Source organism: Schistocerca piceifrons, chromosome 5 (assembly GCF_021461385.2).
Source record: "Schistocerca piceifrons isolate TAMUIC-IGC-003096 chromosome 5, iqSchPice1.1, whole genome shotgun sequence".
NCBI classification, from domain to species: Eukaryota; Metazoa; Arthropoda; class Insecta; order Orthoptera; family Acrididae; genus Schistocerca; species Schistocerca piceifrons.
The window spans coordinates 326,894,239-326,920,987 of record NC_060142.1 but is presented as its reverse complement, the minus strand read 5'-3'; the positions used below and the strand labels follow the sequence as shown (position 1 = coordinate 326,920,987).

The 26,749-nt window shown below is 43.6% G+C and overlaps 1 protein-coding gene across 1 annotated transcript in view; it reads right to left on the bottom strand.

Annotated features, from left to right (window-relative positions):
* Positions 1–10,555: 10,555 nt before the first annotated feature.
* The window catches only part of LOC124797920, a 175,934-nt gene continuing 159,740 nt past the window's right edge, over positions 10,556–26,749 (bottom strand). The window contains exon 8 of the mRNA XM_047261053.1: positions 10,556–11,026. Within this exon, the coding sequence (XP_047117009.1) occupies positions 10,658–11,026 (369 nt within the window). The 3' untranslated portion in view covers positions 10,556–10,657. The remainder of the gene's footprint in view (positions 11,027–26,749) is intronic.

The window sequence follows — 26,749 nt, the reverse complement described above, 5'->3', positions numbered from 1 at the left end:
TTGTTGTGGCCGTTCATCAATATTGCCTGTCGGTTGTGTAGTGCTTCTGTGTGCCTGCGAATCGGGCAACCTGCGGGTGCAAGCTGTCAGTTTGGTTGCTGATACTCTAGGCGCCGTGATGTCTGGTGGAGAAGGCCACAGCAAACTGCGTATTTCCGCAATTACTGTCACATTGTTCTCAACTGTGTGTCCAAACAACCAGAGTTTGCTAATAGTGTCTTGACACTGACTGCAGCAGACAATATGTTCTCCGACTCTGCCTCTCAACAGATACTCAACTGTTATGATCCTTATCTATGGTACAGTTAAGTGTCTCCGCATCTGCGCTGATAGTAGCAGTGCTTTCACAGTAATACACACAAACCAGCGCGTTTCTGTGTTTTCTCAGGACGGGGGCTTCCTCCCCACACAGCACTAAGCGGCTATAACAGCCGCTGTCCCAGTTGCCGCTGTTGTTGCACACACTACTGCTCCTTTTAAAACAAAATCACGGTATATAGAAGCCTGGGATGAGAGATGGTTTACCTAAACGTTCTTCCCTCTGTAAACAAAACCACGAAATGTTGAATAATGACATTGCACTTCTATTTTTCTGCTTTTTTACATCTAGCAAAAGACTCAAGGACCTGAAAATAAGATATGTAACACACACACACATACGTCAAAAAAAGTTTTGCGTCACCCCGGTTCCCCGAACTCCTGTGAATAGACGTTGACTGTGGATATTGTATCACAGACACAGTTCCTCTGACTATTCAGAGATGTCACTAAACCCGTCCAAAGATGTAAACAGCCATGCATGAGCAGCGTCTATTGGTCGGAGTGAGTCCGACGGCCGATCGGTTTCAGTCATCCCACCAGGAAGGAGGAACAAAGCTCGTGTTGTCTGTAGTTAAACCATGGCAGACAATACAGCGGTTCGATCGCGTCCGCCAGGAAGGGCTCTCAACAAGGGAAGTATCCAGGAGTCTCGGATTGAACCAAATCGATGTTGTTCGGACATGGATGAGATATAGAGAGACAGGATCTGTCGATGAAATGCCTCGTTCAGGCCAACCCAGGGCTATTACTGCTGTGGATGACTGCTAGCTACGGAGCCCTGACAGCAACGACACCACGTTGAATAATGCTTTTCTTGCAGCCACAGGACAGCGTGTTACGACTCATAGTGTGCACAACAGCCTGGATGATGCGCAACTTCACTCTCGACGACCATGGCGAGGTCCATCTTTGCAACGAAGACGCCATGCAGCACGGTACAGATGGACCCAACAACATGCCGAATGTATCAATCAGTATTGCCATTACGTTCTCTTCACCGATGAGTGCTGCATATGCTTTCAACCAGACAACCGTCGTAGACCTGTTTGGAGGGAATTCGATCATGTTGAACGCCTTAGACACACTGTCCAGCGAGTGCAGCAACGTGGAGATTCCATGTTGTTTTAGGGTGGCATTGTGAGGGGCCGACGTACGCCGCTGTTGGTCATGGAAGGCCCCGTAACGGCTGTACGACGCGGGAATGCCATCCTACGACCGACAGTGCACCCATATCGGCAGCATATTGACGAGTCATTCGTCTTCATGGACGGCAATTCTCGCCCCTTCGTGCACATCTTGTGAATGACTTCCTCCAGGATAACGACATCGCTCGACTAGAGTGGCCAGCATGTTCTCTAGACATGAACCCTATCGATCATACCTGGGATAGATAAAAGAAGGGCTGTTTATGGACGACGTAACCCACCAACCACTCTGAGAGATCAACGCCGAATCCCCATTGAGAAGTGGGACAATCTGGATCAACAGTGCCCTGATGAACTTGATAATATGCAACGAGGAATACAGGCACACATCAATGCAAGAGGACGTGCTACTGGGTATTAGAGGGACCGGTGTGTAGAGCAGTCTGGACCACCACCTCTGCAGGTCTTTCTGTATGGTGGTACAACTTGCAATGTGTGGTTTCCATGAGCAATAAAACGGGCGGAAATGATGTTTATTTTGATCTCTATTCCAATTATCTGTACAGGTTCCCGAACTGTCGGAACCGAAGTGAAGCAAAACTTTTGTTGTTGTGTGTATGTTTCAAGCAATCGAGAACATACAGATTGTGCATCTGAAGAAGGACTCTCTTGGTCTCAGAGTCAGTGGAATACATATATTTACTTGTGGGTCAATATATCCTTACCATTACTGAGCGACGTGCAAAACATCGAAGACGTACTGACTATGGGAAATACACACACCTACGTACATTCTGTTATTACAGTCAGCATTCGCAGCTTTGTCGTCTCAGCGCATCTGTTGGTAAGCAGGAGACCCAAGTTCGAATCTCGGTCATATAATCAGAAAAGTGAGGGAGGAGAAAAAAAGTAGCGTGCCTAACGTCCATGTGGCGGGTCCGGGCTCGTTTCCAGCAGAGTCAGAGACTTTACCCGCTCAGGGGTTGGGCGTTGCGTTGTCCTCATTATCATTTCACTATCATCATCATCAGCAGCAGCAGTATCAACGACGCGGAAGTCGCCGAAGTGGCGTCGAATAAAAATAGTTGCGCTAGGCAGCCGAAGAACGCCAGACGGGGTTTCCCGCCCTACAATACAAACATTCCATTTCAGTATAAATTGTATTGTGTGAGAAGAGCGTGAACCGGAACACTGGGTAATAATTATAGTAGTCCATGGGAGCGAGCTTCCGAGGCTGAGAAGACACGATGTAACACGCTGAATTGTTTACTTCCCTCCAAGAACTCTGGCATCACCAGGGCCAATACGGGCAGAATCTCTGTCAACATGAAGTAAAGGTGACAGACGCTGACAAATCACACGTCACCCACGAACTATAAATGGTCTGCAAAACAACAGTCACGATAGTCATTTGTTTCCGACGCGATGGAGGGTTTCGTCGCAAGCTCGTGTTTACCGAGATTTAACGCTACTAATAAACATAAAAATGTTTCATGGAAGGACGTCGTCGTAAGAAACAGTATATAAATAGGTCAGCCGATGTGCTACATTTTTAAGGTGCAATATGATTTCTTACAAACTTCTGTGATCAGATGCAACTGACTTAACGATGTGTACTGCTAACCGGCGCAATATTTTCCTCAGAGATATTTCGAAGCTCGCTTCTAGCCCGCCTGGTTCCGATACAGCACGTACCACGGTCCGACGAAGGAGCCAAAGACGCTTATATTGGCCCTCGTGTAGTGTCCGCAACGGCACTTTCGTTATACGTGAAACACGCAGCATTTCATGTTCTAGCAGTAACTGCTCGGTTCATGTCATTTTATAGCCGGGCAACATCTTCTCTTCCGTAAAATTGGTTTACCACCAAAAACAAAATATCTGATAGTGACTCCATGCATCTTTCGAATTTTTATCCTATTTTCTGAGCAAATTTCTATTGTATCCTAAAAGACGTGAAGCGCATTCTCTGATGTTTCAGCAATATAATGTCAATTTCGTTTTTGCATTATGCAACTGGAGTCATCCGAAACAATTACTGCTCATGACGCCTTTTACGGTAGTTCACTGTTAACTGGAGGCGTCGGTTTGTTTCCCTTTACAAAGAAACATTTAAATTGGGATTTTAAGTGCCATTCCGAAAACGAAGAATAAACAGCAGCGACTCATTGTCAGTAGCGCTGTATGCTCGGCGGTAGCACTGAGCGTTGGACCAGGGCAGTGCTGTTAGTGATATTCTATAATCGCTGTGTAGACACTTGCTTGACAGGTGTTGTGTATGGAAGACACTATCTTCCGTTCACGAAGTTAGTGCAGCATGACGTGTAATTTCACGTGTCATACTCCGCTGGTATGTATTTGTCTGTTTTCTCATGATATGTCGTTGTTTCAGGCATTTTCCGTTGCTGACGATCATTTTATAGGACGGATGCGAGCATAGCATAATTTACGAACCGTAATCGGACGTAAACATTTGGCGTTATACACCTCCGGAAACCTACATAGAGTATGTATTACAAAGAATATATGCTTTTCTTTTCTCTGGTGTTGAAGGTAGTAGTTTAGTAATCTTAAAGTTTGTCACCATAATTAGTGGAATACAAAACTTGCATGGAGAATATATGTCAGGTGTTGGAAGCGTATTTCCTTCACTGAAGTGTAAACAGCGCTCCACTGCACAAGTAATACATCGGAAACCGCACTGTTTTAACTTCATAACACGTTTAAGCGCAGAGCTGTGTGTTTGTTTATGTCCTGCGATCATTTCTCGCTTTTCAGTACACCTGTCTATAATAACACTAGAGCAGTACTTCAGATTTGATAGCAAGAGTGACTTACGTAAAATGTTTCGAACGCCTTCTGTCTGGAATTCCAGCATGCATAAACCATACGTTTCCTCTTCTTAACCGTCTACTGTATCACCACAGCGCTCTCAGGTGTATCAGGCTCGTATCTACTATACACCAAGAAGGAATGCTTGCGTCCTCAGCATGTACACATCTAAAGAGATCATGTGTACTTGGATGGGCGATGTTAGTAAGATTGGTTTAGCGCAGTCTTCACATAATGACAGTTACGGTACTGGAATGAGAAGAGCGGACTATATCACTTCGAGACGTAGCCGATGGTGTGTCGCCTTGCTTCTCCCAGAGAGTGGTCAATAACAAATAGACAAGTATTTCGCTAATGTTCCAGAGGTCGTCATTTCCTAGAAATACGATCTATTTGTGCCTATTGATCGTTCAGTTGTTCAACTGTGGCCAATAGTAAGGTACTTCGCTATCGTTCCAGGGAAGAGCGGGCACTCTTTCCGAGAAATATGTTTAACGGCTTGCAGGAAGCCGTTCTTCTTGAGCCTTTTGTCCATCTGTGACTGTTTTCAGCAGGCTGGATAGGTAAGAACAGGACTGGAAAACCGGTATCCCTACCTATGTGGAGAGGAGTTGGATGTAGAACTGGAGGTAGGAGTGGAGGTAAGACAGGTTCGAGGTTGCTCATGCTGTGTCCACACAATGAGGTGGGTGTTTTATTACAATGATTTTTCTCAAAACCCAGTGTTTGTACAGTATTATGATCAGTTTTTTACGAGTGGTGGTTTTTTCATGACAATTTCCATGTGTAATTAGAGCAGTGAGGCCATTTTCCATCCGTTATGTTAGCATGTATTGTCCTTCCTTCAGTGATAGTTGGTGCCCTATCGCTCCTCATTGACGCCTTCTTCCCAGATTTATTACTTATATACACAAAACTGTTGCATCCTTGAGCCCCTGGTTCTCGATGTACGCTTAGCGGTTATCGGTTGCCGCTACTGATCCGAAGTTGGGTTGCAATCCCGTACGCGTGCTGCTAGTACTACTATAGCACGCGTCTCATTTGGCTTGTCATGTTTGTAAACAAGGTGAGATAAGCGGTTGCGTATTGGCCAAGGTCAACGCTCACACAGAGTATCTCCATCCAATGAGGCTGATGCAATAGTGTAAGTAATTATTTTTCTTTGTATAATATGGTTTATTGGTAAGGATTTTATATATATATATATATATATATATATATATATATATATATATATATATATATATACTCCTGGAAATTGAAATAAGAACACCGTGAATTCATTGTCCCAGGAAGGGGAAACTTTATTGACACATTCCTGGGGTCAGATACATCACATGATCACACTGACAGAACCACAGGCACATAGACACAGGCAACAGAGCATGCACAATGTCGGCACTAGTACAGTGTATATCCACCTTTCGCAGCAATGCAAGCTGCTATTCTCCCATGGAGACGATCGTAGAGATGCTGGATGTAGTCCTGTGGAACGGCTTGCCATGCCATTTCCACCTGGCGCCTCAGTTGGACCAGCGTTCGTGCTGGACGTGCAGACCGCGTGAGACGACGCTTCATCCAGTCACAAACATGCTCAATGGGGGACAGATCCGGAGATCTTGCTGGCCAGGGTAGTTGACTTACACCTTCTAGAGCACGTTGGGTGGCACGGGATACATACGGACGTGCATTGTCCTGTTGGAACAGCAAGTTCCCTTGCCAGTCTAGGAATGGTAGAACGATGGGTTCGATGACGGTTTGGATGTACCGTGCACTATTCAGTGTCCCCTCGACGATCACCAGTGGTGAACGGCCAGTGTAGGAGATCACTCCCCACACCATGACGCCGGGTGTTGGCCCTGTGTGCTTCGGTCGTATGCAGTCCTGATTGTGGCGCTCACCTGCACGGCGCCAAACACGCATACGACCATCATTGGTATCAAGGCAGAAGCGACTCTCATCGCTGAAGACGACACGTCTCCATTCGTCCCTCCATTCACGCCTGTCGCGACACCACTGGAGGCGGGCTGCACGATGTTGGGGCGTGAGCGGAAGACGGCCTAACGGTGTGCGGGACCGTAGCCCAGCTTCATGGAGACGGTTGCGAATGGTCCTCGCCGATACCCCAGGAGCAACAGTGTCCCTAATTTGCTGGGAAGTGGCGGCGCCGTCCCCTACGGCACTGCGTAGGATCCTACGGTCTTGGAGTGCATCCGTGCGTCGCTGCGGTCCGGTCCCAGGTCGACGGGCACGTGCACGTTCCGCCGACCACTGGCGACAATATCGATGTACTGTGGAGACCTCACGCCCCACGTGTTGAGTAATTCGGCGGTACGTCCACCCTGCCTCCCGCATGCCCACTATACGCCCTCGCTCAAAGTCCGTCAACTGCACATACGGTTCACGTCCACGCTGTCGCGGCATGCTACCAGTGTTAAAGACTGCGATGGAGCTCCGTTTTGCCACGGCAAACTGGCTGACACTGACGGCGGCGGTGCACAAATGCTGCGCAGCTAGCGCCATTCGACGGCCAACACCGCGGTTCCTGGTGTGTCCGCTGTGCCGTGCGTGTGATCATTGCTTGTACAGCCCTCTCGCAGTGTCCGGAGCAAGTATGGTGGGTCTGACACACCGGTGTCAATGTGTTCTTTTTTCCATTTCCAGGAGTGTATATATACGAGGGCAGTTCAATAAGTAATGCAACACATTTTTTTTCTCGGCCAATTTTGGTTGAAAAAACCGGAAATTTCTTGTGGAATATTTTCAAACATTCCCGCTTCGTCTCGTATAGTTTCATTGACTTCCGACAGGTGGCAGCGCTGTACGGAGCTGTTAAAATGGCGTCTGTAACGGATGTGCGGTGCAAACAACGGGCAGTGATCGAGTTTCTTTTGGCGGAAAACCAGGGCATCTCAGATATTCATAGGCGCTTGCAGAATGTCTACGGTGATCTGGCAGTGGACAAAAGCACGGTGAGTCGTTGGGCAAAGCGTGTGTCATCATCGCCGCAAGGTCAAGGAAGACTGTCTGATCTCCCGCGTGCGGGCCGGCCGTGCACAGCTGTGATTCCTGCAATGGCGGAGCGTGCGAACACACTCGTTCGAGATGATCGACGGATCACCATCAAACAACTCAGTGCTCAAATTGACATCTCTGTTGGTAGTGCTGTCACAATTGTTCACCAGTTGGGATATTCAAAGGTTTGTTCCCGCTGGGTCCCTCGTTGTCACACCGAACACCGTAAAGAGCAAAGGGGAAACCATCTGTGCGGAATTGCTTGCTCGTCATGTGGCTGAGGGTGACAATTTCTTGTCAAAGATTGTTACAGGCGATGAAACATGGGTTCATCTCTTCGAACCTGAAACAAAACGGCAATCAATGGAGTGGCGCCACACCAACTCCCCTACCAAGAAAAAGTTTAAAGCCATACCCTCAGCCGGTAAAGTCATGGTTACAGTCTTCTGGGACGCTGAAGGGGTTATTCTATTCGATGTCCTTCCCCATGGTCAAACGATCAACTCTGAAGTGTATTGTGCTACTCTTCAGAAATTGAAGAAACGACTTCAGCGTGTTCGTAGGCACAAAAATCAGAACGAACTTCTCCTTCTTCATGACAACGCAAGACCTCACACAAGTCTTCGCACCTGAGAGGAGCTCACAAAACTTCAGTGGACTGTTCTTCCTCATGCACCCTACAGCCCCGATCTCGCAACGTCGGATTTCCAAATGTTTGGCCCAATGAAGGACGCAATCCGTGGGACGCACTACGCGGATGATGAAGAAGTTATTGATGCAGTACGACGTTGGCTCCGACATCGACCAGTGGAATGGTACCGTGCAGGCATACAGGCCCTCATTTCAAGGTGGCGTAAGGCCGTAGCATTGAATGGAGATTACGTTGAAAAATAGTGTTGTGTAGCTAAAAGATTGGGGAATAACCTGGTGTATTTCAATGCTGAATAAAACAACCCCTTTTTCAGAAAAAAGATGTGTTGCATTACTTATTGAACTGCCCTCGTATATATATATATATATATATATATATATATATATATATATATATATATATATGTGTGTGTGTGTGTGTGTGTGTGTGTGTGTGTGTGTGAGTAAGATTGTGTGTGTGTAGCATCACATTTGTGGATCGGTGGGAGGCAATTCTTCAGGCAGCAGCTGTATGACAGTTCCATAAATTTCGACTAGTATTGTTGACTAGGGCACATAGAAAGATGAGCATACTCCCTGGCGAATACCTCTGGTTCAATCATTCTGGAGGAGTGGAAAAGCAATAAGTCTGTTTTCAAAAGCAAGAACAAAGACAGCACAGGCAGTAGGCTCCATGAGCCCTCAAATACATCCTCAGTCTTTCCTGCTGCACCATTATTTACTGAAAAGTATTCCCCTATGCTCATCCATTATCGCCTACTTCCATTCCTCATGTAGGAAGCTATAGACACAGTCTTCAGGTGTATTCTTACGACTAACACACTTGCTAAACTCCTCTCTGTCCAACGCCAACATCTCGTCAATTGAACTCATTTCCCAGCAATTTATTTAATTAATTTAATCAATCTCTAAGTAAATATACAATATATTGTTCAAATTTAACACCCAATACTTGTTATGAGATCCATTGTTTCATGAGAGCGTTTTTCTATCGTCCCACCAATTTTAAGCAGTTGTGTTTACCTGAATTTCAGAGAGAAAGGCTGTAGGGTATTGTCAGTTCAGTTCCTGAACCAAAATTTAGGACTTCCTCCGAGTAGGATAATACACATCTAAATAGAGGAACACATTCTCCAAGACAGTACCTTGCATCCTTCCCCTCCAATAGCTCAGCGCAGACTGAGTCTTTTTTCTGCCAAATCACAAGTAGGTGAGGAGAGGGGAAGTGGTTGAGAGGAGGGGGAAGTGGGCGATGGGAGGGGAAGTGGAAGTGATGGAAAGAGTGTGGGTGGTGATGTCAACAATAGAATGTTGCCACATTTAACTCCCCCCTCCGCAGAGAGGAAGTGGGGAACCACCCAAGGAGAGCCACCACCTGACTGTGCCAGCTTTCTCTTTACATCTGTACTGTTGGAGAGGGATAAATGCATGAATTTGAGGTTAGGGACAATGGTCCAGAAATGACAGAATCGAAAGTTGTTACCGAAAATCCTTTTCATACCTCTGACTGGGACCTCTTCTACTGCAAGCTCTTTACTGTTAATTTTTTGAGAGCTGGTAATATGGTGCAAAATAAGAAAAATATGTGGTAAATAAGGGCTCTAAAATGCGCACCTTAAGAAATATGAGCCCTTGTTGAACTTTTCTGCTGTGAAACGCACCTCTTGTACTGAACAAGATGCATTTCATAGCCCATGTTTAAAGACTATTTTCCTTTCCAAGAGCATGTAATAGAAGAGGCCGAATGACTGAGGTAGCATAACGATTTTCGCTTATTACTATCTCCTCGACCGTTTGGTTACCAGCTGAGAGTTTGTGACAGCGTCACAGAACCACCCTGCATAGCAGAGCTGGACACCAGTGGTAATGCATATACAGGGAACTTGAGTAAAAAGAAAAGATCTGGACAAATACAGCTGAATGTACCTTTATAGTCCTGGTTTCGCACATTGATAGAGAATAAAAAATTTGTAAGTTCCTCCTTTAATCGAGTATCATCTCCACCGAGTATATGTACGAAGTACTACTTACAATGAATATGGTGAGTTTGTTTCATTCCTGGGGCGCGGGTGGGGAGAGCAGGAGAGTTGTGAGCGAGAAAAAGTTGCTTAAAGGTTTTAAATGATGTATAAAGTTTGTTCACTAAGTGCACTCATTTCCAAATACTGGATGAATGAAGTCTGGGTGTTTGCACGTCATTGAGTACACTTCCATTTCACATGCACCCCTTTGGTAGGTAGGTGGTTCTTACCCCCACAGCGACTCTTTACAGACAGTAACTGATATATGTAGCATGTTTGGTTGAAATCAGTGATGTAGTTTAGGAGGAGACGTGGAATATACATACATTTTTATATTTGTGTATTCTTCGAGATCGTTGAACGTTGCTTAACATGAACTTTGGGTGAGTTACTGATATACTCCAACGACCTATAATCCAACGTTGATTTGTTGGCTAAATTAATTGCCTATCCTCTATAGTCTGCATTCAAGCTCAGGAATTTACATTTAGTTTTCAAAGTGGAATGTTAGCTGGTACCACTTGCCGCTGGATTTGCATCAAACGATTAATCAGTGGGTAGAGAGCCGGGTTACAGGAAACCTCATTCAACATTTTATTCTCTGTTGCTACAGTACAGACATTAAGTTTAATAACACATAACAGATACGGAGTCGCGAAATTTCTCAGAGCACTAACAGTTGTCAGAGTCGACTAAGGTCTCTTGTGGTGTGGTCGCCGGCTCGCCGTCTCTTTTGTAGACTCTCGAGTATATGGCGAACGTGAAGAGCGAGACGCCCTCCTCCATGACGGCGGCAGTAGTCTTGAGCGTGAACCGCTTGAGCTTCTCCCCCGCCGGTGCGGTGGTCATGTTGAACCTGTCGGCCGGGAGCGGCGCCAGCCCCGGCAGCAGCGTGTTGGCCGTCACCAGCGTGTGGTTGGTGCTGAAGACGCCGCTGATGCTGATGGTCCGGAACACCGTCGCGTGTGCGGCCTCGTCGGGTAGCGTCAACATGCCGCACGAATCCATGTCGTCTCGAGAGCAGGGAATCACGCCGCACACCTGGGCAGAGCAGTTTATTCTAAGCCTTGTACATTTATGCTATGCAGGCAACCGAGTAGTAGATATTGATAAGAAGTGCTATTACGCAGGGTACATCATATTTGAGGAGTTTGTTGGACTATGGGCAAGTAGGGGAAGTGCATTTCCGGCAAAAATGAGCTGAAGATTTGCATGATTATGTCTTATTGAAAAACAGTTATATTTCAATGATGTAATAATTCTGTCATAGACCATACTTTTAACATACAGAATCATTCCTTACAACTGAAGATATTTCTTCCATTTGTGATATATTACCCAAAATATGATGAATGGTTTACGCCCTTTCTCCATCAAACCATGATAAATCTGGAAAATATCACGAGAATCCAGTTGAAAATTTCTTTTATTTTTTATTATCCAGTTAAACTGTACATTAAAAAAAACTATACGTTCATGGCCATTATAGTTCCTGTTCAGGATCGGTAGCTTCTACACTATTTACTATGTCTAGAAGTTCTTCATACCAGCCTTTTACTGTATTAGGAAGGTAGCGCAACAGGTTTTGAATGTCCTTCAACTTTGCTTCTACGGTTGGTTTCTCTGTTAATGACAAAAATTAAATATCTTCAGGGAGTCTTGTTGATTTCTTAATGAACTTAAAGGGTATAAAGACCTTGTAAGACGTGTATATTTCTATTCTCTATTTACAAACCACAATTTCTGAAAGATGTTTAGCCGGCCGGTGCAGCCGAGCGGTTCTAGGCGCTTCAGTTTGGAACCGCGCGACCGCAACGGTCGCAGGTTCGAATCCTGCCTCGGGCATGGATGTGTGTGATGTCCTTAGGTTAGTTGGGTTTAAGTAGTTCTAAGTTCTAGGGGACTGATGACCTCAGATGTTAAGTCCCGTAGTGCTCAGAGCCATTTGAACCATTTTTGAAAGATGTTTATATTTTATTTATAGGATTAAGTAGGAATAATTAATATTTGTCATTATGGAGATAACTGTGGTAGCAGGGAATGTCTGCAACAAAGTATTGTTGGCGGGAGAGACCGCACATTGATATAATTTTAACAAGGGCAGGAGAGACCGCGTATGGATACATTTTAAGAAAAGGGCTGGGAAGACCGCGCGTTGATACTTTTTGCAATGGTAGCAGGGATTGTCTGCACCAGAAAGCATTGCTCGAGGGAGAGACCGCACTTTAGCGTTCGTAGGAAGTCAGTAGTAAGCGAGAAGTGAAGCGAGTCGGTAGCGGGTCTGAAGCGAGAGGTTGAGAGGAGCGGTGTGCCTGCCAGCCACTAGCTATGATTTACAACAGATTATAAACGGATGTACAGAGACATCAGCTAACTATTATCATAAGAGGAACTAATATCATTTAATTATTTTTTTAAGAAACTCAAGACTGCTGAAAGTATGTTTGCACAATGTGAGCTGTAAGGATATTGTAAAAAGTAAGACCCACTTGAATGTTTGTAAAATCATTTCATTCAGAATATGATTCATTTCTGCCAGCAATATTGCATTACTGATTATAATCCATCCCAAAACCATCAACGTAAAACTTTGCAAAATTTTGTTGTTGTCCAGAAAAAGTTTCACTTTGAATTAAGTAACTTCAGTAAAATTAATTAAAGAATAACATCAGCTTTGTTATTAAAAAATAACGTCAGCTTTGGTAATAAATACAGCCACTTATTATGACAGCCCACCAGCAGCTAATAGAGTATAGTAAAACAGAGTAAGTATATTCATGTCCAAGTTCGATGTAGCAGTCAGATGGCGATCCAGTAACAGTAAAAAAGGAAAGGAACAGTTTTGCGTTATTGCAGGTAAGGACTGAGGGCCACGACGACGACACATTCTATGTTTCATCGAAATAATCAGCAAATCACTTTTAATAAGCAGCATTTAAATTTCTATGCGAAGATTGCACTTACTATTATTGAGAAAGAGATTTAATTTCAAAGGGAAGATTTCATTTGCTATTATTAAGCAAGAGATATTAATCCTAAGGGAAGGTTTCATAGGTTATCGTAGAAAGGACGATTGCGTAACAAAAGAGATTTAGGGGAGACGGGAAGGTTTCAACCTTCCAATATCATTTTGAAGCACCGATTGGTTCATAACTCCCAAAGTGCATCCTCACATAAGACTGCAACATGAGAGGAAATTTTCCCCTGTGGCTTTAATGAGAAGAATCCCATTAAACTTTTCTTCCAATCTTTAATAAGCCCACTTCCCTCAATGAGGTGAAATGGCTCTGGTTTCTCTCTGCATTGCTTGAAGATTATGACATACTCTTCTTTTGAATGTACAGTTTCCCCCTTCTTGAACTTTCTTCCATAAATGCCAAACTTCCAGTGACACTGACTTCTTTTTGTCTGTAAAGTCATTTTCTGACTCGTTATCACTCACTTCACTCATTATATCACACAAGTTAACACGCAACGCAGCTCAGAGTCGATACAATATCCTATACGCATTAAACTGGATGACAACTGCCTGTCACCCACTGCCTTCTTAAGATGATTGCTTAGCTTACACCGAAGATATCGAGTCAAAATTTTCAAGTTGAGTGATTCAAATATGGAGGTATCGATTTGGCACTTTGATGGGAAAAGGGCGTAAATTCAATTACGCCCATAGTCCATCACTCACCTATTGACAGGGAAAACTGAAATTGTTCAAAGTAAGTCACAAAGGAAGCAAAGATATTCGAGTAAACATGGGTCTCCCAACGAGTCGTCTGAGAGATAATTGTCTTCAGTATGAAACACTATGCACGTCAGTACAGTCTAATAGAGCTCAGATTTATTCCATCCTCCAAGGTTAACAAATGTGGGAGACGCAGCAGTCCTTTTCCGTAGCTTTCAACCCAAAATAACTGGAGGTCAGAAGCGCCCAAATCATACCTCTGTTTTCTGAGTACAGTACTCCGTGGTGCTTGGAGTTAATTTATACACAGGAAGCTAAAAGGCATTACCAGGTGAATAAAACTATAAAGTCCAATGGCAAGTACCCTCGAAAAGTAGTTAAAAAGGGACAAACGCATTGCAAAAGAAATGAAAATTTTGAACGACCAAACCGAATAACAGGCAGCTTGTTAAACATCTTTATGACCAAAGGAATCCACGATCAAAAATTAAATTACCCTCGCCACGTTGCTACTGCGATTAAAGAGTAGAAAGACGTTTACAGCCTGTGCCTGCATTTGTTACTACCTCAGCTAGTTCAGAACACAAAATCACATTACAATATAAGGGCTTAAAGCAAAGATATAGGTTTAGAAAGTTGCGCACCGTCAGCTGTTCGTTATAGTTGGCGACAAGTGGTGCGGAATCCTCCAACTGATGACGAAGGTTGAGAAGGCAGTCCTCGAAACGTAGCCCAGTTGGAATTCTCTCCTCGCGACGAGATGGACGAGAGGAAGTTGCTCAAGTTGTAGGGAGGGGTTTGATCTCCCCGAGTTCGAGTTTGTGCCGATGAAGAGACGAGCAATGTTCCTCATAAAGATGTGGAATGTGCCTACTCATAATAACGCTGATATCATTCGATGGGACAGAATAGTTGAATGCCCCTAAGCAGAGATGCAGCCTTAGCAGAAGCCGCCTCATTCCTTCTTCTGGAATCCATACGAACGACACGTTGGATCAGCATCAGTGTACGACTGAAGGCAGTCTTGGTTCCGCTGTACTAATTGCAGACTACGCAGAGCCTCTGGATGGCACTGAGAGGATCTGAGTACGCAATACGTTTAGAGAATGTGTGTCGCCGGACATACAGTGTCGTGTGATAAAGAACAAAATGTTTGGCGTTATAAATCTAACACTGATCTAATAGACGACAACTAAATCACTCTCTGCCGACAACGGAGGTACATCTCACACCACGGTCATTAATTCTTCGCGAAACCTCCTACTTTGGTTCTACTGCACAAATTTGCGCCTTCTGTAATTGGGGGTCATGTGATAGTGGGAACGCATACCCCTAGGCCACCACACTGGGAAGACAACCAAAAGTCGCATAAACATATTATCTTTTATCTCTAACATTTTGTTCGGAAGTATCTCATTAACAAATAACTTCACTACTTTGAAGTTAATTACTGATATTACTGTATTAACTTTAATAACATCGTACTTATATGGATATGGTGTCTGTTCTTTCGGACATGTCCGAAAGAACAGACACCAACGATGACCTGCAGCTCTCTAGAACGAAATTAGAATTATATTAATACCTTCAGATGGAGGTATTAATATAATTCTAATTTCGTTAATAACATCGTTCTTAAACATAACACATACATTGTTCACGAGGCCAATATGACGAGAAGATCACATTGTCCTTAAACGTTATTAATCCTTGATAAGTCGCTATGCTTTGAAAACAGTACTCGGTTCACAACCCGAAGTACTAATTACGTTGATCCTTATTGGGAAAATTATTTATTGTAGTACAACACGAACTTGTTACCGCCCTTAGTTGGATCAATTACAATATTCAGTTTAATAACTATCCTTTTAAAAATTTTAATTTGTGTTCACACCACTGTGCAGGATCTGTCTTAAGAAATTTGTCAGTCAAATGAATTCTGGTAAAAAAGAACTCTAATTTTACTAGTATTAAACTGTAAGTCATTTTGTTGGTAATTTCTAGGGTCATTCGAAAGCCACTTGAATTAATTTGAATATTTTTGTCGTACGTTCTTTCAGTTTTCATTCAGGAAACTACTTATGCTTAAAGGTCGTCAAAGAAAATACGTGCTACTGATTTGTTGGATTTCATGTTGTTTCATTCTTGCCTCCTCACAACTGCTTATGCCCGCGCAGACCCTTTCCAGCCGGTGTCTGATTCCATGCATCAACCTTAGCGCTTCTTTTATTTGTTGATTTATCAGGATCCGATTGTATTCTTCTACAGCAATGATATTCTGAGAATTAGGAAAGAGCAATTTGCCCTCAACTTAAGTTTCACTTATGAACCTCGACCAAACTTCTATAATAATTTCTTTTGCTTTCATCTTTGGATCAATTCTAGTATACAGTTCCTTAACTCTTATTAGGGAATGAGTAATTTTCCCATTAAATTACCAAGTTAAAGAAAAACTAATGTGGAATTTTTGTGTAAGTCAGTTTAGACATCGGCGAATTATGAACGTATGTTGGGCAAATGGGAGTTTACTTCCAGTCACGTCATATGAAAAATATCCAAATAATACACTACCTGACAAAAAAAGTGAAGCACCTGTGGCTCTACGTACATACACATACACAGCAACAGCGTGTAAGTAAATGGTTAGAACTGCATTTGTCTGTAACAGGTAGAACTGCCACCATACTGCATTAGAAGAAGTCAAACTAAACACCTTTTAGCCGTCAATTTTCAATCTCATTATACTCCGACACATGTGCTCTGGTGGTGTTCTGTCGTATATCATACTATCTTTTCTCTTTCCTTGTTTAAGTGCTACATGGCATGTAGAGGCAAACGCATTTGGTTGTTCTGATTGTAATTGTGTCTTTCTGATATACTGCACCGTAGCGCTTTTATGCTAATTCCATACCTTATGCTTTAGTATCTCACCTAGCCACACGCCTGTTACTGGCAAACTTATCACATTCGTGATAACGTGGTTTTATTTCTTCCAGATTTCAATACTTACCGCTTAGTGGAAATTCGTTACGGTGTCTTGCATTAGATTCATAGTTTGATTCACTAGAAATGTTTTATTAAATTGTTGCATCTCATGAGTTGTGATCGATGAATTGCACTGATGAAGTTTTATTCTCCTTTTATTGATTATTACTACTTAACGATGATTCAGATAATGATGCGGCTGTCCTCCAGTAAGTGGCATAAGAAACTTTCCTGGCAGGTCAAAACCGTGTGTCGGACCGAGACTCGAACTCGGGACCTTTGCCTTTCGCAGGTATCTGAGCTACACAAGCACGACTCACGGCCCGTTCAAATGGCTCTGAGCACTATGGGACTTAACATCTATGGTCATCAGTCCCCTAGAACTTAGAACTACTTAAACCTAACTAACCTAAGGACATCACACAACACCCAGTCATCACGAGGCAGAGAAAATCCCTGACCCCGCCGGGAATCGAACCCGGGCGCGGGAAGCGATAACGCTACCGCACGACCACGGGTTGCGGACTCACGGCCCGTCCTCATAGCCTTACCTCCGCCACTGCAGAGTGAAAACTTCATTCTGGAAGTGGTATAAGTTTTACCAGTATATGACAGCATGAAATCAAACGTTTTGTGTTCAGTCTGGACGCCTCAGTACATGACTACATTATTTTCTTCCAGTTGTTTCACGGGAATTGCCTTAGCTTTATACCGTGATTCTCTATGCGTAACGCGAAATATTGACCTACAGTTCGTAGATTCCTTTCTTACGATTAGCTGATGTATATACTTTGCTCACTAGTTTAAGTTCCTATGGTGCGCACCGTTCTCATATGTTATTTTATTCCTTAATTTACCCGTAACTATATGTAACTTCCTATACTAGTTGATATTGTTATTGTTATAATATTACATATTACCATGTATGTAAGACTTGCCCCACGCCCCCTTTTTTTGGATACTTATTTCATACCCGTACCATTGGTGTCAGTACATAGAGCATGAAGATGGCGTAATAAAACGCCGAAACTGCTTGCCTAATAAAATAAGGTTGGAAATCGACGGCTGAAAGGTTTTTAATTTGACATCATCATCGAACAGCCGAGTCCCGCAACCATCGCTACAAAGATGGTCACACAGATACTACATTAGCGTTCTTCCTGTTCAGTATTGCTTCCAGGCCTAGTAACATATGTAAGGGACGCTAGCTGGGTCAGGTGTTGAGTGATCATTGTGAACGACACGGAAGGTCCGCCTACTCGTGAGAGACAGCGTAATCAGCATAAGGTAGAGGTACAAAAAGGCCTCATTGTGGGTCTATATTTGGCCGGTTAGTCGAATCGTGCAACATCCTGGTTTTTGAAGCATTCAGATGTGACAGTGGCCGGGTGTTGGGCTTCAGGCCAGACATACTCATCGTCAAGTCGTGGTTGACCACACTGCCTACCGCAAGGGAGGATAGCCGTATTGTGCACCAAGCACATTGTAACTACATTACACGTGTGCTTGCCACCCGAGAACAAGCAACGAACAGCCTGCAACACTCTGTGTCATGCCGAGGTCGGAGACGAGATGTAGCTTGCCCATGGAATCAACGACACTTCCACAGGCTACGTTTAACACCTCAACATGAAAGGCTGCGTATCGAGTGGTTCCGTGACCATGAAGCATGGACTCTGCTAAACAATGTTGACCCATTCTGTAGGAAGAAGGATGGTGGTTCTGCACTACCGCGGAAGACCATCGTCGGTAAGTACGGTGGCGACTTGGGGAGAAGTCCTATTTTTGCAATTTGATGAGAGACACAACGAAGTTACTCCTGGCGTCATGGTGTGAAAAGACGTCGCGTATGACTTCATATTTCGGCTTGATGGCACAACGATACGAAATGTGCATCCTGCGTCTTAACGTGTTACTTTCAATGGATGTTATCGCAGTGCATTTTTCATTAGGACAATGCTCATCCACGCACGGCACATATCTCTATGGACTGTCAACGTGACGTTGATGTACTCCTGTGGCCAGCAAGAACCTCAGGTTGTACTCTGACAGATCACGTGTCGGACCATCCCGGACGTCAATTCCTTTCCAGTCACAGTGTCTGGACGCTATCAGTTATAACAATTGTGAGCCAGCTTGCCTTAGGAAAGGATACAATGGGGTTAAAACGTCCTTCCCAACTGAATCACTGCTATATCTGTTCCAGAGGGTGAGCAACGACACACTGATATGGGGGCAGACATTATCAAGTTCTCTGTGAATTTGACTCGATAGTGTAATCACTGTAATTACTGAAATAACACCAAATATCCTCTCAATACGTGAAGTTTCATCTCGTTTCCTCCATCTCATCTGGGTGTTGTACTTCTTTTGTGAGGCAATTGCTATCATTTCTTGTAAAGGAACTGAATACGGAAATACTGTGAGTGTTTTAATTTCTTCCTTCCTTCTAAAGTAAAATGCTATTGGAGCGGACCGCATTCTCTCATGGAAAAGAAACGGTACGGCTCGCTCTGCCCTTTATCTGCCTTGTACTTAGTGACTGCTTCATGTCACTTGAGCAATGTCGTCTGTGAAATCAGAACGCATTCAATTACGGAAATAGATGTAAACAACCGTGCAACATTAGGCAACAGACTACTTCATCATCCAAACAAAGTACTTTGTGAAGTTTATGGGTTTCATTCTTAAAGCACTAAAGACCAAACTACAAGAAGCTTATTTTGGTGTGCGGACATTTGCCACGATTTTACCTGCTCAGAAGGGTTGGGTCTCTTGTCTCCCCCTCCTCCTGCTCCTCCTCCTTCTCCTCACTCGCCGCTCGACCCGCAGTAAAGGTACTTACTAAGCATTTCCGCTGGTTTTCTTAACACAGGACCAGAATATCTATATTATACGTGCCTTTTTCGGTGCTCCTGCAGCAGCTTTCTGTCATGTTTTGTGTACCGTGGGGGATCAGTTCCGTCTGATATTAATTCATTTGATATGAATCTCTCGAGTGCTGTTGATACTGTTTCTTTGAACTGAAGCCACATATGGTCTTCACTTACATAGTTTGGAAGAATTGGAGACCTTCTCTTAGAAAGACGTCAACAGCATTTTTAGTTGCTTTTATAATGATGTATATTTCGCGTTTAGTTTTGGTGAATTTCTTTGTTACGGAATTGAGCCTCGCTACGACTGTCTGTTCACTAATTCCTGTACCCGTCGTGATCCTCACGATTATTTGTGGCTAAGAGGTCAAGTGTGTTTTCGTAATCATTTACAATTTGAATGGCCTCGTGAACTAATTGCTCAAAATAATTTTATAAAAAGTATTTAGAACAATTATGGAAGTTGTTTTCTATCTACAGTAGGGTCTGAAAATGTATTTTTGTCAACATACGGAAGGTAGATTGAAGTCACTGCCAACTATAATTGTATGAGTAGGGTACCTATTTGCGATGAGACTCGAGTTTTCTCTGAAATGTTCGGCGACTGTTTCATCTGAGACCGGAGGGTGGTAGAAGGAGCCAGTTATTAATTTATTCCGACTGTCGAATATAACCTCTGTCCATACTAAGTCACAGGAACTACCTGTTTCAATGTCGCTTGTGAGCTGGAACACACATTACATTATTTTTCCTTAAGTTGTGCTTCTTGTTTCTGTTGTAGTGGAGATCATTACAATTACGGCTTTTGCCTCCAAAACCTAGCATGCATTGTCTGTGACCCTGTAAATACCAGAGCTAAACAATGTAGAACAACAACGTATGGTACAAGCATAGCATTCTGTATTACGTCATTTCCTTATTTCTAACATTTTAAAATTGTACGTCAACTTTACATGACATGTCAATCTTAGATGTTCTTATCGCTGTTTATGAACGTACTTTCAGTCATGTTTTGAACATTGTCCCGCTACACTTTATTAATTAATGTTTCGCCGCAAGGGATATCGGATTTTAGAGAGTAAATTAATATGGAGTACGTCGTTCTTCTTTTCAAACATTGAAATACCCATTTCTTCTTTCCTTATTGTTTTTTGGGCATGCAGTTGTAGTAATTAAAGTAGGAACAAATGCAGCGATCAAAAAGAAATTAGTAGCGGACATTCGCAATCTGTTTATAACGTTCCTTTCTTGTTGCTCCCTTGGCGATGGACTGTTTCTATCGCAATCAGTAAGCGTGAAAGGAAGCTACCGCACAGACAGAGGGATCTATATTTATACTTGGCAGAACTAATTGCATACTGACATAATCGTCGGAATTGCTTTCGTTTCCCAAGAGATATAAATATTTCGATTTCGGAAAAGAAGCTCTGTATTTCGCCAAGATGTCGAAGAAGAAGATCCCTTACGTACCGGTTGTATCGAGTATGTGTGGAGACGGCGGTTTGAAAGCGGACAGAAGAAGTACGAGGAAGGGCGTCCCTTACCTGAGGGATCGCTACCTGGCGAAGGGGCAAGTGTGGCATATGTCCGGCGTGGCAAATGTCCGGCATTCCTTATTTTTACACACAATGAAACAAAACTGAGAAATTCCTCCAGAAATATTACCAGTTTTACTGAAAAACGTTTTATAAGAGCCATCCTAAATGGTCATCCTCAGAGCCGCTTGTGTAGATAAAGGTGTCCTCACGCTGCTCCGGAGCTCCATAAATGTGTAGTGGATGGTCGAGTGTTCTTCGGCAGGGGTGTGAGTTAACTCAAAGATTGGTACAGTGCTTTGCACGGGAGGAGAGAGGGGACTGCCTGTGGGTGTGAGAATGGGAGGGAGGGGGCAGGGAGAAAGTCTATCTTCTCTTTGAAACGTAGCTGGTAACACGAGATGAAGTTTTCCCAGTAGAATACGAAAGCAAACTCTAAGAGGTAACTAGGAAGCTGAGTTTGCCTTCTATGCGATATCAAGGGAGTTTTGAAAAGGGAACATAACATGGGTGAATGAATAGAACAGCCGAGAAGTGTATCTGCAGAGGAGAACATCACAACAGCAATATTTTGGCAGACTAAAGAATCATACAAACTAAGGAAGACTGTCCAGTCTGCTCACTGTAAGGTGCCACTTAGGAACGAGTACGACATACAGAACACGATCATAACTTTTTGTAATATAGGACCAGCGGGGTTTAATATCTAGTGTTAACCCAGAGGCTCAAATGGCTCTGAGCACTATGGGACTTAACATCTGAGGTCATCAGTCCCCTAGAACTCAGAACTACTTAAACCTAACTAACCTAAGGATATTACACACATCCATGCCCGAGGCAGGATTCGAACCTGCGACCGTAGCAGTCGCGCGGTTCCGGACTGAAGCGCCTAGAACCACTCGGCCACCACGGCCGGCTTGTTAACCCAAAGTATTTCGTAGTTTCGACGAACAGGAGAGCAGAGGGACGGAGTCGTAAGCATGGTGGAAGGAATTTCTTTCGCTGTCAGAATTCATGTGCATCGGGTTTTCGATGGAAATGTGGAAACCGTTATTTATTCTCAACGAGTAGTGGTGTTAGAGACAGTGCTGAAGTCGCTGCTCGAATAAACAGGTCCTTTAACAGCTGTGACTTTTTTTTCTTTTTTTTTTAAGTCATCGGTCTTTGAAATGGTTTGATGCAGCCCGCCACGAATTGCTTTTCATTGCCAGATTTTTATCTCAAGGTAGCACTAACAATCTACGTCCTGAATTTTTTGCTAGATGTATTCCAATCTCTGTTTTCCTCTACAGTTTCTACACTCTACAAGTCCATCTAGTACAATGGAAGTTATTTACTGATGTCTTAACAGATGTCCTATAATTCTGTACCTTCTTTCTGTCTGTGTTTTCCATATACTCCTCTCTTCGCCGATTCTGCTGAGCACCTCCTCGTTCCTCACATTATCCATCCTCCTAATTTTAAACATTCTTCTGTAGCATCACATCTCATATGCTTCGATTCCCTCCAGTTCCGGTTTCCCCACCGTCCATGTTTCTGTCTCTCTCTCTTCTCAGCTATCATAGGCCCTGTAGACCACGTGCTGCATCAACGGTCTGCTTCCACCGCCTTCTGTCATTCGCAGCCTCTCCACCTTGCAGAAATTCCTAATGCTGCGATGACCTTCTCTATGTCATCTTTCCGCCTCGTACGAGTTCGGCTCAATGGTCTTGTTGCTTGGAGGTTCCTTCCTTCAAATGCTTTCTTGGTGATTATGTTGTTTTCCATTCTGGCCACATGTCCAGCCCATTGCAGTCTCCTACTTTTTAATATCTGGATGATAGTGAGTGAGCTGTCAAACCGTTTGTTCTGTAATTCTCACACTTGTTGATTCTTGCAATTTTCCCATTTTTTCCCAAAAGTCTGCAAGTATAATGCCAGTCTCAAACAGTCTACACACCAACGGGAACAGTCGTTTTGTTGCCACTGCCCCCAATGATTTTAGAAATTCCCTCCTGTTTCATCACGTCATCAGACCTGGTCCTCCCCCTGATGGAGGGCTTAAAAGCAGTCTTTCCAGCTATCTGCTCTCTCCTCTGATTCAACTATGAAATTCCTACTGCACACCTAATGCCACTGCCGCTGCTTTAAATTTCACCGAAGGTTGTTTTGGCTTTTCTATATGCTGAGTCAGTCCTTCCTCGATTATTTCGTTTTTGATTTCTGCACATTTTTCATGCTGGCATTTTGCCTTAGCTTCCCTGCACTTTCTGTTTATTTTATTCGTGCTATTCACCACGAAGTCGTCGAAGAAGTGAGACCCGGCAGAAAATAGTCGATAGTGATGTCTGTAGAAAATAAGGTTGCGCTCAGGTACGCCGTTCACCTAAGTGAAAATGTCCTACAGAGCCGACCCCTTCTGCTCCCCCCCAAAAGCATGCACTAAAAATCTGATCTTTTAAAATCTCGCGAATGTTAACACCTAGTAGCGGAGGTGAGCTACGAAGCCTCATTTGTGCACTGTACGGAGGACGCTCCTCCTACAGCAAGTGTTGTAGGCGTGTTCCGAATTAAAAAATAAGATCATAAGCCCGGCTATGCGAAAACTTATGGGAAATGCAGATTTGCAGGCGGAAGCACTTGTCATAGGACTAGAGATGCTGCAACATCCGAATGTGAATGTCTTCTGGTGCCGGGCCGAGGGATCGTGACCGTGAACAGGCACGTTCCAACACAGTCACAGCTCCGCTGCTCACTTCTTAGGTCGGAAGGCAGCACAGTACTGGTTGGGTGCAAGTGAAATTGATTCAAACGCAACTAGTATGATTACATAATTTGTCCATTTCAAATACAATAAAGATTTCTTTTCCTGTTTGCAGGAGTGGTTCGCGTACTGTAATTATTTTGACAGTGGCCTTATTTTTCTAAGACTACAATAATTCCTCCCTGTCTTCGTTTCTGAACGCAATAGGAAGATAAATTTTTCATTAAAAAGAAGTTCCAGACCTTAATAACAAGATTTAACCAACAGTACAGTTTTATGCTTGAGGAACTATGTTTTTATTAGCATGTAGTTGTGGGCAAAGAGTACAGGAAAAACTACACTGCGTAACACAATGCAAGGATAAGTTTTTCAAAATTCCGTAACTGTCTCCCATTACGACGCACAGATATGAAATTTGGTTCAAAGACGCCTAAAGCCTTCCTCTGTGATGGTGCAGTAGTGTGGCGCCCTGCGACGCCTCTCTCGGCCTCGACGAAGCTTCAGACAGCAAATGTGAACAAAAGCCAAAAAATGGCCGGAACCCAGAATTTCTCACTTTGCACCAGATTTCACCAAAATTCTGCACACCACCAGCGCGGATGTGTCGCACGGTAGGAATGTCGTCTCACTTCCCCTTAGTCATATTTCACCCATTTTTTGAAGCCTCTACAATGGAGGTCAGAACCGTGACGCGCAGGGTCGAAATGTATTGTTGGAATATATTGTTCACGACGCAACACCTGGGCGAATGCAACCTATATGATTATATGAGTCCGGTTTCCGTAAACACCACATCACGAGCACTGCACAAATTGGGGTAACTGATGATCTGAAACATGCCCTGTGCAACTGTAATGTAACAATATTGACACTACTAGACTTCAGGAAAGATAGTGTCAGCTTTGACACACTGGTCAGAAAAATGTGTCTGCTGAATTTTAAGATTGTATGCTAAGCTACCTGAAAAACGAACAGCAGTGTGTCGTCGCCTGTGTGGATGAAACATCGTCCTAGAATCCCGTTCTCTCAGGAGTGCGCTGGAATGAGTCTTAGGCCAACTTTTGTTTTCCTTGTATGTCGATGATATTTCGTCGATTTTGTCCTTCTGTAAATATGCCGAAGACCTCCAGCATTAATTAAGTGAAAGACCGAAAGACATAAATAGTCTGATCGTCCAGAGGAATTATGTTTGTCTTCACTGGTATCCAATCGAAAATCAAAACGTTCAGAATTCCGCGAACAGGAGCATTCTGTTCTGCTCGACGGTATCCCAACACCACTTCTGAAAACGGAGTCAGATTTGAGGGTATCATCAGATAGCATCTCAGCTGGGCAGAGAATACTGTCACCACGCGCCAGAGAATATAAGAGATGGCGATATGCCCTAATATTTCCACGTTAAAATAACAACTAAACAAATGAAAACTATTGCGAGGCTTTATGGACTATCTTTTATCATTCTTCTACAGTGAAGTTTGTCCCCTCACGCTGACCCAGCTCGGTCAGGCTGTTATGAACTGCAGCTCGTTTCGTGGTTGTTAAACTGTGTGTTAATAAAAACTGTGAACGCTGGTACACGGAAAGTATACAATGTCTACAAAAGCTGTGACGAAGACTGCAGCCATATTTCAACGACAGGTAATTTGAGCGCCACGCATGTTCAGTGAATGCATACATGGATCCCGAGTTTCTTCAAGTTTGGAAGCAGCAACTAAGGCAGCAATAGCAAAAACATCAACAGCAACAGAAACAATATGCAAAACAACAGCTACAGCCAGCTTGAAAGACAGGAGTCACAAGCCAAGCTAAAGCAGCAAATGGTGCTGCGACAAGCGGAGCTCGTACTTCATTTCTATCTTTCCAGCCAGGCGCTGAGATACGGGACAACTATAACCTGCTGCCAACCCATCCCCTCCCGCCGTCAACTTCCAAGAACGTAACATTTCTGATACGGAGCTGCAACATGTATGTCTCGTGCCTGTTACTCCTATATTCACCTGGCCGTGAACAAAAACACGGTGATTCATTGGGCGAGGCGCCTGTCATCGTCGCCCGTTGCCCGTAGGAATGAGAGCGAGAAAGACTAATTGAGTTCTGCAGTACATTTTAGAGCATAATTGAGATTACACTGTTCAAGAATCACAGCAAGAGGATATAAACTTCTAAAAGGCTCACAGACGCGAGAACATATCAGCAGGGTTACATTGCGGCTAGACAGAGATTCCGAAAACAGATATCAGATTGTAAGATGTACTCAGGAGCAGATACATTCAAATCACAATTTAGTAATGATGAAGAGTAGACTAATGAGTTAGAGAGAATAAATAATGTGGAAGGATGTGGGGTATTGAATTAACGTGAAGTGTTGAGACACGTTTCCAATTCGCTACGGATGTGGTTATTGCGATTAGGAATATCACAGTAGGCAGTTCAGTTGAAGAGGAATGAACGCTCTAAAAAGGGCAATCACTGATATTTGACAATCAGGTATTGTGGGCTACCTCACCTAAACTGGTTGCCACAGTTTTCGTGTAGCAGGATGCCCGAATGGAAATAGCTTGACCCAGATAGCGGGCGAAACAAGTATTGATTGGCTATGGGGATCTAGTGTTATTATATGTCATGTTATTATTCTATCTAGCAACAGAGCGTGAGGAGGCACGGATTACGACCGTACTTGCAAGGAGCCACTGATTTGAATGGATACTGGGAGAAAGGTGGTAGAAATCGCAACAAAAATAAGAGATTTAGAAACACACCAAAAGATACCTTCTGAAAGTACCACAGAACAACATACTTTAACCGAGAGCAGACTCCACTGACACACACAGATTCACTGAACGACGTATAGAGAGAGAGTATGGAACTATAACTACACTAGTTTAACTCCAGAACAATTCAGAGAGAGAATACTGAACAACGAAAACTAGGTTTCAGGAACGAAAA